Source organism: Pan troglodytes, chromosome 15 (genome assembly GCF_028858775.2).
Source record: "Pan troglodytes isolate AG18354 chromosome 15, NHGRI_mPanTro3-v2.0_pri, whole genome shotgun sequence".
Lineage (NCBI taxonomy): Eukaryota > Metazoa > Chordata > Mammalia > Primates > Hominidae > Pan > Pan troglodytes.
In genome coordinates this window covers 94885773-94905161 of record NC_072413.2, presented here as the reverse complement: position 1 = coordinate 94905161, position 19389 = coordinate 94885773, and the positions used below count along the sequence as shown (strand labels likewise).

Here is a 19389-nt window from a genome sequence, read left to right as displayed (position 1 = left end):
GGGAACAAAAAAGCTCCTACTTCAGTGCCTAGCCCAGTAAACCCTCTCTACAAATGAATACAAAATACTGTGATACATCAAATGCTCCCGGACTGTGGTCCCAAGAGGGGAGGATTCATTACTCACCGAGAACCTAGTGGCTCAAAAATGTGTCAAATGATTCGATGAAACAGTCCAGGTCTGTCTCTTTGCATAGCCGAATACAGTGCGGAGAGAAATGATGGACCAACCAATTCAAACATACGATTTTCACTCCCATTTTTTCTCTGTTGCCCCCATAAACACAAGGACAAGCTTTTAATGGCCAAAGAGTTGAATGAAACCACCTCTTTGGAAGCATTCTGTTTTGCCTCCCATGGTTAGGCTACTGGCTCGTGCACAGAAAAGGCTCTGCCTTGGGTTTTGGCATTACTCTCTTGCTTCATGGAGCAGATTAGTCTTACCCCTATCTACCTCCATCCAGCTACAGTTGAGGGCTAATTGTTACCTTGGAGTGTGTTTGTTGCTGCGGTTCTTTCCTTGTGGAGGGTAATGAAGAGGATTTCTAGTAACCCAAGATGCAGAATCATGCCTTTCTTGGAAGCAGATGAAAGGCATTTGTCTTTAGCATTCTGTTGTGCACCTTACTGATTCCCAAATTACGTGTTCGGGAATGCAATCTGAGACATTGCAACCGTGTAGCTGTTTGGCGTGCACTTTCCTGAGCTCTGTCTCCTATCATTTGATAGTTAGAAGCAGTTGCATTTTAGGTGGGGCTTGGCAAGCAGAAATATAAGACGCCCAGTTAAATCTGAATTTCGGATGAATAATGAACACTGGTTTTAGTATAACGATGTCCTAGGCAATATTGGGGACATATTTATACTAAAAAATTCTTCGTTGTTTATCTGAAATTCAGATTTAGCCAGGCATCTGCTATGGTTTGAATGTTTGCGTCCCCTCCAAAATTCATGTTGAAACTTAATCCCCATTGTGGCGGTATCAAGAGGAGGGGCCTTTTGGGAAGTGATTGAGACAAGAGGGCACAGCTCTTGTGAATGGAATTACATGCCCTTATAAAGAGGCTTTCGAGAGCTGCCTGGCCCTTTTGCCCTTCTGCCACGTGAGGACAACATATTTGCCGCGTGCCATGTGAGCACACCAGGGAGGAGGCACCGTCTCAGAAGCAGAGGATGAGTCCTCAGCAGACACCAAATCTGCTGGCACCTTGGTCTTGAACTTCCCAGTCTCCATCATTGTGAGAAATACATTTCTATTATTTATAAACTACCCAGTGTAAGGTATTTTGCAGCAGAAATCAACTAAGACAATGTTCTGTATTTTATTTGGCAACCCTAACTTTAGCAAAATTCAAGAAATCAAAGAGTAGGAGAAATTCGTGAGGTTCCACTTGAAGCAGCTCTGGCCATGTTCCTTATTTTGTGTTCGGAGGGATGGGCATCACTGTCAATCATGCACCCTTGCCAACTCTAATCCTTCCGGCTGGTGGGGAGGGGCATATACAAGAGATGAACGATGGCAACGTTTTACTGACTTGAAATTACAACTTCCTACCTTTGAAACATCATGAATTTTAGAGGTATTCCTGTATCCTGCAGTAAGAAAAAAAGTGAAGAAAAAAGTCCCCCTAAGCTTCACATAGAACACAACTTCTGCCATCTGGAATGTCTCCTAACTGACCTCAATTACTGTCCCATCAGTAGTTCCTGCCACTTTATCCACCATATCTATGTTCTGAAAATGGCAGGGATCTATCAGTCAAGGGAAGAACCTCTGCCCTTTTGCACATTGGTTTATTTCTGAATTTGGTGCCTAACTTTGCAAACAAGGATGGAGAATTATGTTATGAGTAAGAGCGGAGAAAGGGAAAGAGAGAGAATCTGAAACTGTGTAGACACAGGACTTATCCCCTCTGCTATAGACAGAAAATGCTTGATGGATGCCCGCCTATGTTCCTACACCAAATGCCAGACGCCAGAAGAGAGGCATGGAGTGCACCCCAAAGTTCCTATATCTCAGTTGACTGTGGCAGCAGTGATAGCATAGCTCACCCTTCTACCACCAAGGCTTATTATACCCAAGAGAGCTACAAAATGACAAAGTCCATGGATAATTATAAAACAAGAAGATATCTTTCCATGAGCCACAAGGGAATTCAAATCTTATTACTTAACATGCATGCCATTTAGGCCATGATCTGACACCAATAACTTATTACTTTAACGTCTTATTGCATAGGTGTGGAAGCCACTCACGTTGGTCACCACGTACACCTGCTCTGGGAACAGCCTAGGTCATGGGACATGGAAAAGAGACAAATCCTTGTGATTTTTTCCCCGAAGATGTTATTTTTTCTTTTAGGGCAGTTTTAGGTTCACAGCAAAATTAAGAGAGAGGTGCCTGCCCCTTGCTTCCTGCCCCCACATGTGCGTAGCCTCCCTGTCCCCCGCCATTATCCACTTCCCCTATCAGAGTGGTGCATTTGTTACAACTGACAAACCTCACTGACACATCATTATCACTCGAGGTCCACAGTGTACGTTAGGGTTCACTGTCAGCACTGTACATTTTGATGGGTTTGGACAAGTGTATAATGACATGTATTCTTCATGATAGTATCAGCCTTGTGATTTTTAAGCCACAGATTTTGGAATTGTTTGTTATTGCAGTAGGACTTAGCTCACACTAATACAATCAGGGTAGAAAATATTTTGGAGTTACAAGGGCCACGCTGCAATGGCTGTACATGGTATCAAGTCAGATATTATGGCCACAGGTATAGCTGTGAAGAGGGTGGCTCTGGAGCCATGAGAGTTTGGGCTCAGATACTACTGTACAACTTACTAGCTATGACTTCAGGCAAGTCACTTGACCTCTTTAAGCATCAGATTCCTAGAAAATCCTAGCACTCCTGTCACAGGGTTGCTAATGGAGATTAAATGACACAATGTGCATAAAATAGCACAGTGCCTGGAACATAGCAAGCTCCCCGTAAAAGACAGTTAATATTAGTGCTTCATAATTTGACTATTAAAAGATGGAGGTTCTAATATAAGAGTCCCCACAGTAATACATTCAGCAATCTCTGCTTCAAGTTTCCAAAGGTGAGTTCACAGCATCTTAGGTCTTCCGGTTCCACTTGAACTTAAATACCTATCAGTGACACCTCCGTACTGTGACATCTCCCATTAACTTGCACCTCACTGGGCCTAGTTCTACCTTCTCCGGTGACTCTGAAGAGTCGTGCTCTTCTCTCCCATGACAAACTTTTGAATATCTGTAGACACTGGCCTTCTCCACCATATTCCCCATGACCACCTCTGTGTGCCTCTTTAGATGTCCCAGTTTTCCCATTTCCTTGTGTAACGGGTTGCTTAACCATTCTCCATGCTGCCTGCCCTCATATGGAGCCACCTCAATTCTTCCAGGTCCATACAAATGAGGGCACGAAGATGAGGTTCACTGGGTGCAGAGAGAGCGCATGGGCTAAGCAGCTTCCACTCAGCCTAGGAAGCGGCGATCAACACAAGCCTCCTGCTCCTTCCCACGCGATCCGCTGCTAGGCCACGTCTCCTTCAGCCTATTCTTGGGTAATTGCTATTCTTTTTTCTTAATATAAATGTTTGGCAGATTGATTTCGTTTTCTAGTTTTCCTCATCTCCCAACCAGTCATTCATTTATTCAACAAATATTTCTCCTGCACAACCACGTGTAGGAGCCAGACACCGTGCTTGGTACAGAGGCTAAAAAGATCAAGAGGCAAGAGGTTCACAGGCTGCTGAGGGAGACTGATTTGGAAACAGAAACATCCTCCAGAATCTTCTGACTCTTGATATCATGCAAAGTACCAACCATTTCATCTGCAAGCATGATGAGCCTGACTTCAACGTTGATATGGTTTGGCTGTGTCTCCACCCAAATCTCATCTGGAATTGTAGCTCCCATAATTCCCACATGTTGTAGGAGGGACCCAGTGGGAGATAATTGAATCATGGGGGCAGTTTCTCCCGTACTGCTCTTGTGGTAGTGAATAAGTCCCATGAGATCTGATGGTTTTACAAGGGAAAATCCCTTTCACTTTCTCATTCTCTGTTGTCCGAGCCATGTAAGATGTGTCTTTTGCCTTGTTCCGTGATTGTGAGGCCTCCCCAGCCACGTGGAACTGTGAGTCCATTAAACCTTATTACCCAGTCCAGTCTTGGGTATGTCTTTATCAGCAGCGTGAGAACAGACTAATGCAGGTGTCTTCACATAGAAATGTGATGAAAGTGTGGAAATAAGGACTGAGCGCCCACAGCAGAGTGGTGACTCCTCTGGATGACTGCGTCCTAGCTACAACTCTGCCTGAGGCTACCACGCCAAGATTCTGGACTTTTTCCAGGCCCTTTGGTCTTGTTAAAAATAAACTTTCACTCCTTTTATTCCTCCTAAGTATAGCAAAGTAAATAAACTTTCACTCTTGTTATTCTCTCCTAAGGGAGAGAAGGAAGGAGGAAGAAAGACAGAAAACTTTAAAAAAACAAAGAAGAAGAAGGAAAGATTTAGGTTAGCATCATATATTTAAATTCGTAAACGCAGATTATAGGGCATTGATGCTTGAAAACAAGTAGAATATTTTCCCATTTCAGGTCTCTGACATTCTTTACATTTTCTGTGATGACTCAGAAATCCCTACCAGTGTTTTGGCCATTACACACCGGCACATTCCAGCTATCCCTAGTGTGCAACAGGCCAATGCTTGGACACTTGGGTTCTTCTGAACTGCGTAACTATCCTCCTGACATGCTCAAAGCTCAAGAGAGCTGTGAGCATCCCTTAAGGAAGTATTTTCCTTTTAAGAAAACGGAAACAAATTAGCAGGCAAATAGTTCTGCAGGTCTTTTCATCTAGCAACGTTAACTCAGTGCCTGGCAGAGTGTGAAAACCCAATAAATATGTTAGGTAAGTGCATTGTGATCGATAAGTAAATACGTTAAATAAATATATTTTTGAGAAGAGGAGAGGATGGAAGAGGAATAACTGACCTAACAGAGCACAAGCAGCCCTTGGAGGGCTCTCCTGAGTGACATGGCCCTCCAGGTTCCTCTGGGAGCTGGGGACAGAGCACAGGGTTGAAAATAAGCGGGCTCACTTGGACCCTAGCCTTCCTTCCTCACTCAGCAAGGCCTAACCCTCCAAAATCTTATTAAAACATCTCTAAAAATGCTGAAGGATAAAATGAAAACAGCTCAAAAAAATAGAATGAAAAAACAAAGAGAAAAAAAACAGGAGAGAAGTGCAACAAATAATTGCTGAGAGTTCTGGGAACACAGAACAGAGAAGCTGGAGGGGAGAAAATCATCAAAGAAGTAATACAAGAATACTTTCCAGAACTGAAAAGCACAGTGTGCTGGTCTGAAAGGGCCACTGAGTCAAAACCCATCACAGGAAAGTCTGAAACAGCCTCCTCTGTGGTCACCCTGCTACAACTCGTATTCCTCTCCAGTCTGTCCTCCCGGAGCCGTGTCAAGCAGAGCCTCTCACCCCTGCGAGTGTCACTTTCCAAGGGCTTTTCATTTCAAATAGGATAAAATCCAAACTCCTTTCGGTAGCCCCGCGTGATATGGCTTCTGCTGGACTCTCAGACTTCCTGCCTGGCACTTCTTCCTCACCCACTCCAGGCACACGGTGCTCTCTGTTCCTCCCACACGCCAACCACAGGTCCTTTCCACCCGCTTCTGCCTCCATCCTCTGTCTTCCCTAGGAGCTTCTTCTTTCTCGCCTCTAGGCCTCAGCACTCACATCGCCTCCTCAGAGAGATCTTCCCTGGTCACTCTAACATAGCACCTACAGTCCAAAAAACATTCCTCAATTTCCCTTTTCTGTTTTATATTCATTGTATTTGTCACTGACTGAAATTATTGTATTTATATATTTCTTATCTTTTTTCCCCTACCAGGTTATAACCTCCATAAGGTGAAAACCTTGTCTTATTCACTGCAGTATCTCTGGAGTGCAGAATAGTGCCAAAGTAAGCATTCAATATTTGACAAATAATTGAGTTACCAACACAACAAGTGACAGGAAACCTCATGAAGGTGCATGGCCATGAAATGTTACAACAGAAGGACAAAGAGAAGATCCTAAGAGTTTCAAAGTGGAAAGGGCATCAGAATGCACTAAGCTTCCCCCTAGGCAACATTAAATGCTAAAACACAATGAGCGGTGCAACATCTTTTACAAATCTGAAGGAAAATAATTTTCAAACCAGGCTGCTACACCTAGCCAAACTATCTAACAGATGTGAAGGTAACTCAGATATTTTCCGACATGCAAGGATTAAAAATAATAGCTTCCCATACATCTTTTTAAAGAAGCTTCTGCAGGATGTACTAGTGCAAAGCAAGAGACAAAATCAGGAAAGAAGCTACAGAAATCAGGAACGGGAGATACAATACAGCAAAGTGGTAAAGAGAAGTCCAAAATTATGGTGAGGAGAAGCTTTAGGTGAAGCTCTGCATAGGATCCCAAAGACAACTTGATATCAGGTGGAACAAAAAGAAACACTCCAGAAGGGAGGCATCCAATTTAAAAACAAATTGATGAATTTTCTGATATGATTGAACATGTGAAATAAAAAACTACTGGTGGGTGTTATAACAGATCTGATGGAATAACTGTAAATAGTCAAAAATATGTAAAAAACTTAGAAAAACATTAATGAGGCAATTTTTAATTCCAACAGAAGCAAAAAGTTTTACCAAAAAAGGAAACGACATCACAATACACTGAAATAAGTAATATCTACCTAGTCGAAACAATGTAAACACTGACTACCAATTTATCTAAAAATACATAATTGTACGAAAGGATAGGGGAAGGGGAAGAGTACAAGAGAGCTAAAATCTCATCTATCATAATAAGAACTCAATACTTAAGTTTTAAAATTGATAAATAGTAAATCCGTCAATGTGACAGCAAAACACAAAACTCAAAAATTGTATTTCTTTACACTAACAATGAATCTGTGGAAACTGAAATTAAAAACAATACTTGCCAGGCACGTTGGCTCACACATGTAATCCCGGCACTTGAGGAGGCCGAGGTGGGTGGATCACCTGAGGTCAGGAGTTCGAGACCAGCCTGGCCAACATGGTGAAACCCCATCTCTACCAAAAATACAAAAATTAGTCGGGCGTGGTGGCGGGTGCCTGTAATCCCAGCAACTCTGGAGGCTGAGGCAGGAGAACTGCTTGAACCTGGGAGGTGGAGGTGGCAGTGAGCTGAGATCACACCACTGCACTCCAGCCTGGACAACAGAGCAAGACTCCAACCCCTCCCCCCCAAAAAAAAAAAAAACACAAAACCATTTACAACTGCTTCAGAAAAAAGTTAAATTCTTAGGTATACACTTAACAAACTAAGTACAGGATTGTATATTGAAACTCAAAGACCTAAACAACAACAACAACAACAAAGTATTGTGTTCATAGATCGAAAGATTTAACACAATAAAGATGTCAGTTCTCCCAAAATTGTCTGTAGTTTCAATACCATTTTTTATAGACCTAAATTTCATTCTAAAATTTGTATAGAAAGGCAAAAGTTCTCGAATAGCTAAACCAATCTTTAAAAATGACCAAGCAGGAGGAATCTAATACCAAAGCTCACTATATAGCTACAGTAATCAAAACAGTGTGATACTGGCAGATCAGTGGACATAGAGCTAGCTGAATAGAACAGAAAATCCACAAATAGACTCATCTACAAGTATGTCTAACTAATTTTTTCGATGGTGCAAAATCAATTCAGAAGAGGAAGAAAAGTCTCTTCAAAAAATTGTTCTGAGGCCAGGCGCGGTGGCTCACGCCTGTAATCCCAGCACTTTGGGAGGTCAAAGTGGATGGATCACGAGGTCAGGAGTTTGAGACCAGCCTGGCCAACATGGTGAAACCCTGTCTCTACTAAAAATACAAAAATTAGCCGGGCCTAGTGGCGCACGCCTGTAATCCCAGCTACTTGGGAGGCTGAGGCAGGAGAATTGCTTGAACCCGGGAGGCGGAGGTTGCAGTGGGCTGAGATTGCGCCATTGCACTCCAGCCTGGGCAACAGAGCGAGACTCAGTCTCGGAAAAAATAAAATAATAGTAATAATAAAATTGTTCTGAAACAATTGGACATCCATAGGCAAAAAGCAGAATCTTGACTCGAAACTCACAGCTTATATAGATATAAAAAAATACCCTCAAAATAGATCAAAGCCTTAGATGTAGAACATAAAACTCTAGAACTTTCAGGGAAAATTGAAAAATCTTCAGAATCTAGGGCTAGGCCAAATTCTTAGACCAGACACCAAAAGCATAATCCCTAAAAGGCAAAGCTGATGAATTGGATGGTGCTCTCTTAACTATGGTCTTCAAAATTCAGCCCTCTGGGCAACAGATAGAACCTTCTCTAAGGAAATAGACCAGTCCAAGAGAAAAGACCGTAAGGGAATCACATGGTAGCAGGTGAGGTGCCTCCTATACTGTGTGCAGTGTCAAATCCTCTCTCATTCCAGACCAAGTGACGTCAGCCAACTCTGCCCAGGCTTCTACCAGGTTCCTGAAGGCCCCTCTCCTTTCCTTCTCTAGGGGTTGTATGCGATGCCTACCAGGAACATTGCATTCCACATGTGCAATTCAGGAGCATGGGAAAGTTAGCACCCAAAAGCAGGTTGTGAGATGCATTTCATAGGCTCCTCGGAAGGTCCTGCAGGATTGCAGTCGCTCGGCTGACTTCATGATGCCTCCCCATGTTGGCTCTCCCTTCTTACTCCTTTGTCCTTCATTTCTCCTCCCCAGGATCACATTCACAAATAAACTAACTGCATGTAAGCCTTTGTCTCAGGCTCAGCTCTCTGAAGATCCCAGGTGAAGAGATGAAGTCCTTCTAAAAATGGCCCACCTGAAAAGTTAAAAAAAAAAAAAAAAAAAAAAAAAAAGACAGCTCCAAACCCCACCCCACCACACGTGCACACTCTTGGAACTCCCAATCACCTGTTTAGTGGCTGACTCATATACAAACAGACAGCTAGAGGGTCAGACCGCTGGACGGTCCTCTTAAAAATCACACAGGAGGCAGAGATTGCAGTCAGCTGACATCACACCACTGCACTCCAGCCTGGGCGACAGAGACTCCATCTCAAAAAACAAAACAAAACAAAACAAAAAACACACAGCAGGGCTGTTCCTGCTTTGTCTTCCATAGGAGAAGCCATCAAACTCATCTCTTAGAGAGTTTTGTGACATGATTTTTAAAGCCAGTTTTATTTTTATTAAAGCCCAATTAGTTACATATACAATAACATATTAATTTTACTGCATTATAATCTTAACATGGATAAAATGACCTCTCTTGTCCTTTTCTATCAACTTCTGGTATAGAACAAAAATCATCAGAGACCATCCAGCTGTTGCTTTGCTAAGTAAGACATGTGAAGCTCTTATACTTTCATTGATGTTGCCTCAGCCATCTAGCCAAAGACTGAAAAAGTAAACCTGTATGAAAAATCCCATGTGAATATGGACTCCTAAAATGGAAACGTAATTTTAGCAGAATTACCTCTACCCAGATTTTGTCTGCCAGGTGGCTTTCAGTAGGGAAGATAGCATCATCAAAGACAAAGCCTGATCACAGTTCTGGGGGTGATAGAGAAAGCTAGCTATGGAAGAATGGTCAAATAGAGGGAGATGGAAAGTATTTGACCCTCTTGTGACTTTGAAAAATTTAAGATTAAATACAATTTCTAATAGCTTCTGAATGGGGCAATAGAAAAAGCCATCATTTGGAGTCTTAAAAAATCTGTAGATTTTTGAAACAGAAAAACTATTCTTTTCAAAATAGGACACTGGCAAAATGGGGCAGGGTGGGGGTGGAGAGCTGTTTCAGTTGCACTGGACTGAGTCAAGGTGACAGGATGTATTTGCCCACTAGTTTCTCTCCACGTCTTCATTCCCAGGGTACTAACGATTCAGAGATAAATGTACACTGAATGCACCCTGTACCAGTCTAATTTCTTTTGACAGCCTGCATTACAAATTATAAAAATTTTTGAAATTAAGTATCTTTGAAAATGGAAAACTGAACTAACGTTCCAATTTGGAGGAAGGGGGACTCAATGTAGAAATTAAAATCATGGTAAACTAATTTGCCAAGGGTGGGGGAGTGTTAGAAATGGTCTTCTGACTTTAACCATAATAATAACGAGGACTATCAATTAGGCAAAGAGTGCTCTGAGCCTATGTGTTGGCTCCACTACAATTTTTTTTTTTTTAAATGTCTGGCAGAATGTTTTACAAACTAAACCCAGCGAGACTATAATTCTACCAGAAGGTGCCTCAGATGGTTTTGCTAATAATTTTGATAAGCTAAAATGGAGAAAAACATCATTTCAATTATTCACTTTTCAAAAACCATCAATTTTAAGTTACGATATTAACTGTCTTTCTTCCTTCCTTCATCGCCATCAACCAAATGAAACCAAACCCTGGAAGAACCCTCACCAAAAGGCAAAGGGGGTAGGCAGTGACATTTTTGAAATATGTTAGCATGCTAAAAATCTTGTCATTAATTTCTTGCCGCTCAGAAGTTGTGTCCAGTTTATGTGTAACTTTGAGGAGAGTAAGTTCCTTTAGAGAACTCGGAGGAAGCCAGCATTGCTACTGCCGCAAAGATGTAAGTGCGAACCACCATATATTGGCTTTTGTTTTAATAGCCTTTTAACCAACTTTGTTAATGGACTGAATGCAATTTAGATATGGAACTTGGCGAAAACGTAGCTTCAATTGGCTATTAAAATTTAAGAGCCAACTAAGATAGCTAATTACAAAAAAAGCTCCAGTGATAATGCTAAGCAGAATTAGTAATAGCAAATGGCAGTCTGTCTAGTCTTATTCCCACAGGGAAAGAAACTCTTAACTGAGAAGTCAACCAGACAATGTGCAGCAAACCTAATTGCATTACTGGTATTATGGCATACGAATCTGGCAGCTCCCTGGGACAAAACAGGGAATAAAATCTGCCGAACTCGAGGCAGAAAGCGACTGACCCTCGTTTACATGCCAGTTAGAGAAGATTCCAGGAAATGTTATTTCTATTCAGAGTGGATGAGTAAATGCTCTTTTACTAAGGAACATTCCTGTAAAACCCTAGTAAGGACTGAGCAGTAAGGAAACAGACCTTCCAAAAAACAGTTTCAAAGAAATAGATCCGACACCTACACAGAATTAGATTTTTCCTTTAGACATTTAGGTCTTAAAAAAGGCAACAATAAACATCTGACTGCTAAAAAGTTGAGTTTAGAGGAGAAAAATGTTCTGCTTTTTGCTTCATTACAGATACCCTCATTATGGCATCAGCTGAAGTGCAGACTGGCTCTCCTGTGAAGATTTATCATGTGTGGTGGCCACTTTGAATTGGAGGTACTGTAGTCTTTAACATTCCCTAGTCAAGTGTCTCCCTGCTGTGCCTGTAAATGTCAGTCCAGTTTTTTCACGGCTGTGCGCACAGATTAGAAACAGCAGGAGAGCTTGGGAGTATGACTACAATACCAGTAAGGACACTTGTCTTCGTGGCACTGCTCAAGTGATTCTTGGAATGCAGGACCCTGCTGTTTTCTAATATTTACACACAACTGGAGTCATCAAGAGCAGTAAATGCAGTCTAAAGGAAGCTTGCTTCTTTGTGTTAGGGACTTTACATTCAAATAGGGGTATCAACAATAACATTAAAAAAAATCCATTTTAAAAACTTTCATATTTCCCCTCAATTTTGCTGCTACAAGACCAACCAGGTATTATCATGACTGTTCACTTAGCTTGACCCTCCCTTCCAAACACTTTCTATGTGCATCACACAGTTCATTGGGAACAGCAGGTGTTTCAGATTTTTGACCTCAATTGTGTTTTTGCAGGCTGTGGTTTCTCTGACCTCTACAAGAACAGACAGGGCCTTGGAAACCATTTTGATGTAATTTCAACCACCTTTGCTTTCTGAACACTTTGCATGACATATCAGAGACTTATTTTGGGACTGTAGCACCTGGAATACAGACGGCTTCTCTTTCGAAAGTCTAGTTAGAAACTTAAAAAAAGGAAAAAGAAAACCCATTGCAACTGTATGCGTATCTTAAGAAATGTCTAAATGACCCTACTTAAAATTATGAATGCTAAGGCACAATATTAAAAAAATGGCAAAAACTACAATTACTTTTGCATCAATCTAATACTTTGCCATAACTGTTTAATTATCTGTCAAGGATTTCTGGACTAGAAACTTGGGGTGGGGAGGTACACAGGGATTAGATCATATACTTCTGCAATTACAGTGTCAAGCAGACTGGGATGTAAGTATTACTTCTCCAGTTAAACTGATTCACATGTTTGCACCAAAATGTTCCATAATAGTTAACGAAGTAAATGAAGACGTGAGGATGTTTGTGTTGGGGCAGGGGAAGGAGTACGGAAGAACTAAAATATCCACGTCAAAGGTCTTCCTAAGAACCTTGGAGGCACATTTCTCGACCTAGAAAAGTTCACGAAGTAAATGTACTCTTTTCTCTCTTCACCCGACAATCTAATAGAATCACTTCCCAGTTGTAACTTTCCCTGCAATACACTGTCCTAGAACTTTCGAGTCCTCAGGCTTAGCTGACCAGACCCTTCAGTGGCTCTACTTTCACTTTTAAGTACTAACACATATTGGTCCCTTATGGGAAAAGTCTACGAAAGTGTGTAGGGACCTTTCTCACATCTGAGAATTATACCAAGGACCACCATCACGAACTTCTGAACTATGATTTTTGTGTCAAGGCCAGAGAGAATATTGAGTACAGCAATTTTTCCACTTTTAAAGAAACTGTTGCCCAGGTATTGTACGGTGTTCATTTTAAGTAACTGTGATGGCCTTTCACTGGCTTCTACAGGATCAGAAGCAGAAAGCCAACACACAGGAAAGTGGAAAGAGCATTCAGACGACTGTCCCATCCTCTCCCCAAACTCTGGATTCACTCCTCCCTGTTGCATCCCAGGCACAAAGATTATATTATCATCTCCACTCACATGGTTGACATCTCAGAACAACGTTCCAACATTGGACTTAACTAAAAAGACAGTTTTTTGAAGATCATCTGCAGTGGTTTACAAATGAAACTGAATTTTCTCAATGCAGAAGTTTTACAGGGAACTGCATTCATGACAAGCCAAACTACAAAAATTCAAGAATGCTATTCATAAGTTATAAAATGCTATGCCATCATAAACTCACCATTGTATGTACAAATGCATCCTCAGTACAGTGGAAATGGTAAACATTTTATTTGTGTAACACGCATGTGATAGAGAATTGTCTAAACCATCTGGTCAGCAGTAGACTGCATACAATTACTAATGTAGTGTATAAGGCTATCTACATATCAAGACCCTTTTATAATATTAATTCTTTAATGTGACTTGTACTTTCTCTATCAGTAGAACTCAGTAAGTTAGAAGACTACAGAATAACCTGTGGAACTTTAAAAAAAACTACAAAATTTTTTCCATGCAACTGTTATAACTAAAAAATTAAACAGACATGAAATAGGACTAAGAATAACACAGCCAAAGGACAAGAGTTAGATTTCTGTAGTGGTGGTCGGATCATAAGCGAATTTTGATTTCTGTTAATGTGGTTTGGGCAATAAATTAGAATAAGTAAAATGGCATTAATTAGGTCAGTGTGGTGCTGGCATAAGAACAGACAGATCAATGAAATCAAACAGATAGTCTAGAAACAAGAGTATGTAATAAAGCAGGCATCACAAACCAGGGTGGAGGAAGGGTGGAGGAGATCATTTATTTAAGAAATGGTACTGAAGCTACTGGCTAGCTGCTTAGAAAAAAATCTTTGTGATCCTCACCTCATGGCATACATTTACCAAAATAAATCCCATATGGATTGAAAATTTAGAAGCATTAAAACAAAAAAGCCTAGAAAAAGTCATGGTAAATATTTCTAATTTCTGGATGAAAAATATTTTTAAAGTAACAGAAATTACAATGAAAGATCAATAGATTAAAGTGATAAAAGCTAAACTTCATAAAAATTAAAAATATATCACACACAAGAAATAAACAGGAAAAAGTCAGCAACAAAAATGGCAAAGAGTTAAGGTCATTACTGTATAAACAGTACTTACCAACACACCAAAAAGAATGATTAGTTTACAAATCAAGGTTTGGGTGCACTAGCAATAAAAAAAAAAATTATCAAATTATAAAAATAAAATTTAATGTGTTAGTCTGGATGGCTTAAACAGCAAACATTTATTTCCCACAGTTCTGGAGGCTGAGAAATAGAAGTTCTGGCAGATTCTATTCCTGGCCAGGCCCATCTTCCCAGTTTGCAGACGGTCACATGACAGAGACAGACATCATCTCTCTCCTGTCTCTTATAAAGGCATTAATCCCATTAATCATGAAGGCTTCACCCTCATGACCTAATCACCTCCCAAAGGTCCACCTCCAAAGACCATCATCTTAGGGGCTAGGCTTAAACACAGGAACAATGCGGGGGACACAAACTTTCAGTCTATAACCCTCGAGGATGACAAAAATGTAGGTTGGGCACTCGGATCTACTGGGCAAAGTGTTAACTGATAGATTTTTGCAAAGCAATTTGATAAGGATCCACAACTTTTCATTTCATAGTCTTTGACCCAGTGGCTCCCTTTTGAAAATCTAAGAATATTCATATGTCAACGAAGATTTCTGCCCAATTTTGTTCAAAAATATTGTTTATAATATCCCAATACTGAAAGCAACTTAAATGCCCAATAATACGAAAATGGTCATGAAAGTATCACAAATTCATTTTAAAAAGTTAAGAAAACATAGAAGTTATATTCATGAAGTATTTATAATAACATAAAAAGTATTTAATGTTAACTTTAAAAAGAAGAATATAAAGCTGTATACGAAGCATAACTATTTAAAAATAAAAATGCGTAGAAATGACTGAAAAAATGTGTCAAAACATTAATAGTGGTTGCCTGTGGGTGGTAGGGTAGTATTATCGCTGGTTTGTCCGTTGACACTTTTCTGTATGTTCTAAATTATATAAAATGGCCATGTATTATTAATACACTCTTATAATCCAAAGAATATAGAGCATTAAAACAGAATTTTAAAGAATTAACAAACATATAATGTTCAACTGTGAACATATGCATCTCCCCACACAAATACAAATAAATTGTTCATATTTCCACCACTACTTTATTGCTACGCAACTTGGGTCTTTATATGCACACTTAATTTAGTAATTCAAAGCAATAATCAGGGTTTTATAACTGGCTTATTAGTGTTTCATTTGTCTTAGATCACTATTGAAGAACACCTAGAAGCTATTTTACTTCGGGGCTTAGTTACCAAAGACTTATCAGTTGCTTTCTAGAAAATGTAGAGCACATACACATCCTGTTGTGTGAAGGACAAGAGCCTGGCAGTGCTGTTGATCCTCAACAGACTAGAAAACCTCAGCTCAATAAGGACCTAAGGAAAACGGCAGAGAAGGCAAGAGAAAATGGAACGAAGAACATGTTAAAATATAGAAGCTGGATTGTGAAAGAACAAAAAATGGCAAATCCACTCCATTCAGGGATTGGAAAGAAAATAAAAACAATGCAAGATAAAAATACTAAACATAGAACTGAAAAGGACAAGAAAAAAAAAATAACTCTGAATGACGAGGTTGCTTAACCATTTTTTTTTTAATGTTTAAAAGTTACCTGTATTTTAGACTACTTACTTGTATCTTTTTTTTTTTTTAATTATACTTTAAGTTTTAGGGTACATGTGCACATTGTGCAGGTTAGTTACATATGTATACATGTGCCATGCTGGTGCACTGCACCCACTAACTCGTCATCTAGCATTAGGTATATCTCCCAATGCTATCCCTCCCCCCTCCCCCCACCCCACAACAGTCCCCAGAGTGTGATATTCCCCTTCCTGTGTCCATGTGATCTCATTGTTCAATTCCCACCTATGAGTGAGAATATGCGGTGTTTGGTTTTTTGTTCTTGCGATAGTTTACTGAGAATGATGTTTTCCAATTTCATCCATGTCCCTACAAAGGACATGAACTCATCATTTTTATGGCTGCATAGTATTCCATGGTGTATATGTGCCACATTTTCTTAATCCAGTCTATCATTGTTGGACATTTGGGTTGGTTCCAAGTCTTTGCTATTGTGAATAATGCCGCAATAAACATACGTGTGCATGTGTCTTTACAGCAGCATGATTTATAGCCCTTTGGGTATATACCCAGTAATGAGATGGCTGAAAGCTGGAGGCATCACACTACCTGACTTCAAACTATACTACAAGGCTACAGTAACCAAAACAGCATGGTACTGGTACCAAAACAGAGATAGAGATCAATGGAACAGAACAGAGCCCTCAGAAATAACGCCACATATCTACAACTATCTGATCTTTGACAAACCTGAAAAAAACAAGCAATGGGGAAAGGATTCCCTATTTAATAAATGGTGCTGGGAAAACTGCCTAGCCATATGTAGGAAGCTGAAACTGGATCCCTTCCTTACACCTTATACAAAAATCAATTCAAGATGGATTAAAGACTTAAACATTAGACCTAAAACCATAAAAACCCTAGAAGAAAACCTAGGCATTACCATTCAGGACACAGGCATGGGCAAGGACTTCATGTCTAAAACACCAAAAGCAATGGCAACAAAAGACAAAATTGACAAATGGGATCTAATTAAACTAAAGAGCTTCTGCACAGCAAAAGAAACTACCATCAGAGTGAACAGGCAACCTACAAAATGGGAGAAAATTTTCACAACCTACTCATCTGACAAAGGGCTAATATCCAGAATCTACAATGAACTCAAACAAATTTACAAGAAAAAATCAACCCACCCCATCAAAAAGTGGGCGAAGGACATGAACAGACACTTCTCAAAAGAAGACATTTATGCAGCCAAAAAACACATGAAAAAATGTTCATCACTGGCCATCAGAGAAATGCAAATCAAAACCACAATGAGATACCATCTCACACCAGTTAGAATGGCAATCATTAAAAAGTCAGGAAACAACAGGTGCTGGAGAGGATGTGGAGAAATAGGAACACTTTTACACCGTTGGTGGGACTGTAAACTAATTCAACTATTGTGGAAGTCAGTGTGGCGATTCCTCAGGGATCTAGAACTGGAAATACCATTTGACCCAGCTTAACCATTTCTTAAAAGGGGAGTAGAATAAAACAATACAAGGTAGGGAATAAAATAGCCGAACAAGGGATGTAGCTGATGAATCAAACTGGCTACAATGGCTAGTAGTTTTTCATTAATTTCTCTAGCCCTGCCAATATAGGAACATTCAAGAAAATGCCAGCACTTATTTAAAACAATAATGTGAGGAAATATTTGTTTTCTTAATATTTAACCAAGTTTTCCATGTTTTATGTTTTGAAAAATAAGGAGGCTACAGCATATACAGAAAAACATACCACACACAGTTTATTTTAAGCATTAATGTGTTTAAAATGGAACTTGAGAGTTGATTTAGGTGTTACAAATAAACTTGGGGGATTAACACTGATGAGTACTAAAACGTAACATTCTACAGAAAGCAGGAGGAGCCTCTGCCCAAAGTCAAATTTTCTAATCTGTAAAGATACATTGCTCTAGAACTTCAGGAGGCATTAAAAGGTTAATCTTCAAAGGAAAGTCTGTAGATGTTTTGCATTTTTCAGTATCTAACCATTTCAGTGATAAATGCTTCACATGACAACTAAATATCCACATAAGAGAGCCAAAAGTTATAGTCTTTGTACTGGTTCATAGTTTCTCAAATTTGGTCCAACCTTCACAATTTCTGGTATGTCCATATCCCACCTGTACATTTACTTATTTTTTTCCTCAAATCGACTTGCTTTTAAAAATTGAAATACCTACTTTAGGCTTGTCCTAAGTAGTAGACAAATCACCAGTTTAATGTGCTAGCTGTATTCTGAATACATATTAATATACTTAAATATTTAAGTGAAACTATGTCCATATACCTTCTAAACACACTGTGCATGTTATTAAGTGGTAAGGCACGCCATCCATCAGAAAATATAGTCCAATCCCAATTTCTCTGACCAAGAAAACTCTGAGGAATGAATCATGAAATTGTTCATAAATGTGTTAAAATTACAAGCTTTTGTTCCCAAGGCAACTAAAAACATTTCAGATCTTAAACTTTCTGATCACTGAAACTCTGAAGTGCTTGGTTTACTGTATAAATATTACATGCTATGAAAGTGAAACTTTTAAGAAAAATAAACTTCTGTGAATGAACAATAGGCTCCATCTATTAATATCTAGTTCATAGGACTTCCGTAGATGAAGCCAGTCTTTACACAATCTTTAATCACACCACCATTTGATCATCTGTCACTTGTTTTCTTGTCATACAGCTTGCATACTGACATAATTCTTATGTAATCTTTCATATATGTAGATTTTCTCTCTCATGGATACGCTTCCTCCACTTTTTATTTCATATTCCTTCCTGTCTTTGTACCTCCTGTCTCATACAGCAGGTGTTTAATAAAAGACTTTGGGAACAGAACAAAATCAATACAAACCAAACCTTACAGCCACAACATACTGTGCGTTTGCATCAAACAAAAGAGAGTTTTATTTTAAGCTTTGCATTTCCTTAAAAGTGAGGACTTTGTCAAACATTTTTATCCACTCTGAGAAATGTACAATGATTAGAAAAGTGCATGTCATAATAATTTTCATATATATGTACTCCAAAACATCACAAACACACGGCTTTGGGATAACTTAAGGAGTATAACCTGAAGATTTTCAAATTTCATAAATTAGCCTTTAATGAATTGTACAAAATATTTTTATAAAAAAAGTTTATGTTTTCTGAACACATGAGTATTTAATCATTACTTCCACCTCGCAAGACTCACAGGAAAATAAAACAGTTCAAATAGAAAAGGAGAAAAAAGTCAAAAGAAAACAGGAAATCTGGTTCACAGCATCTCAATTACTTCTGGACTCTCTTTCTGGTTCTTGAACCTTGAAGAAAAATCAAAGAAACTGAAATCACTAGTCAATAATTTACAAAAGCAAAAGAACAGAAATATAAATATCCCTAAATATAGTTATTAACATTTTAAAATCAAATTGACTCTCGTGATTTGCAAAGATAAAACTGACATACAAAGGTATGATTGCTAATACTCTGAAAATCTTAGAAAATTGGGTCATTTTTAATATGTCAAAAAATATGCTGACAAAACCTACCTTCTCTTAAGCCATATAAAAATACTGACTGATAAAACGTATCTA

General features: G+C 39.3%; 1 protein-coding gene across 6 annotated transcripts in view; it reads right to left on the bottom strand.

The window, feature by feature from the left end:
- The window catches only part of VRK1 (VRK serine/threonine kinase 1), a 134544-nt gene that overhangs the window by 31484 nt on the left and 83671 nt on the right, over positions 1 to 19389 (bottom strand). For 5 of the 6 annotated variants that reach the window (XM_009428427.5, XM_510157.9, XM_009428428.5 and 2 more), the window contains one exon: positions 17526 to 19116. The exons of the other annotated variant lie outside the window; for it this stretch is intronic. In XM_009428427.5, coding sequence (XP_009426702.1) covers positions 19085 to 19116 — 32 coding nt within the window. In that variant the 3' untranslated portion in view covers positions 17526 to 19084. Of the gene's footprint in view, positions 1 to 17525; positions 19117 to 19389 lie in introns of those variants that run through there. 6 annotated transcript variants of the gene reach the window in all.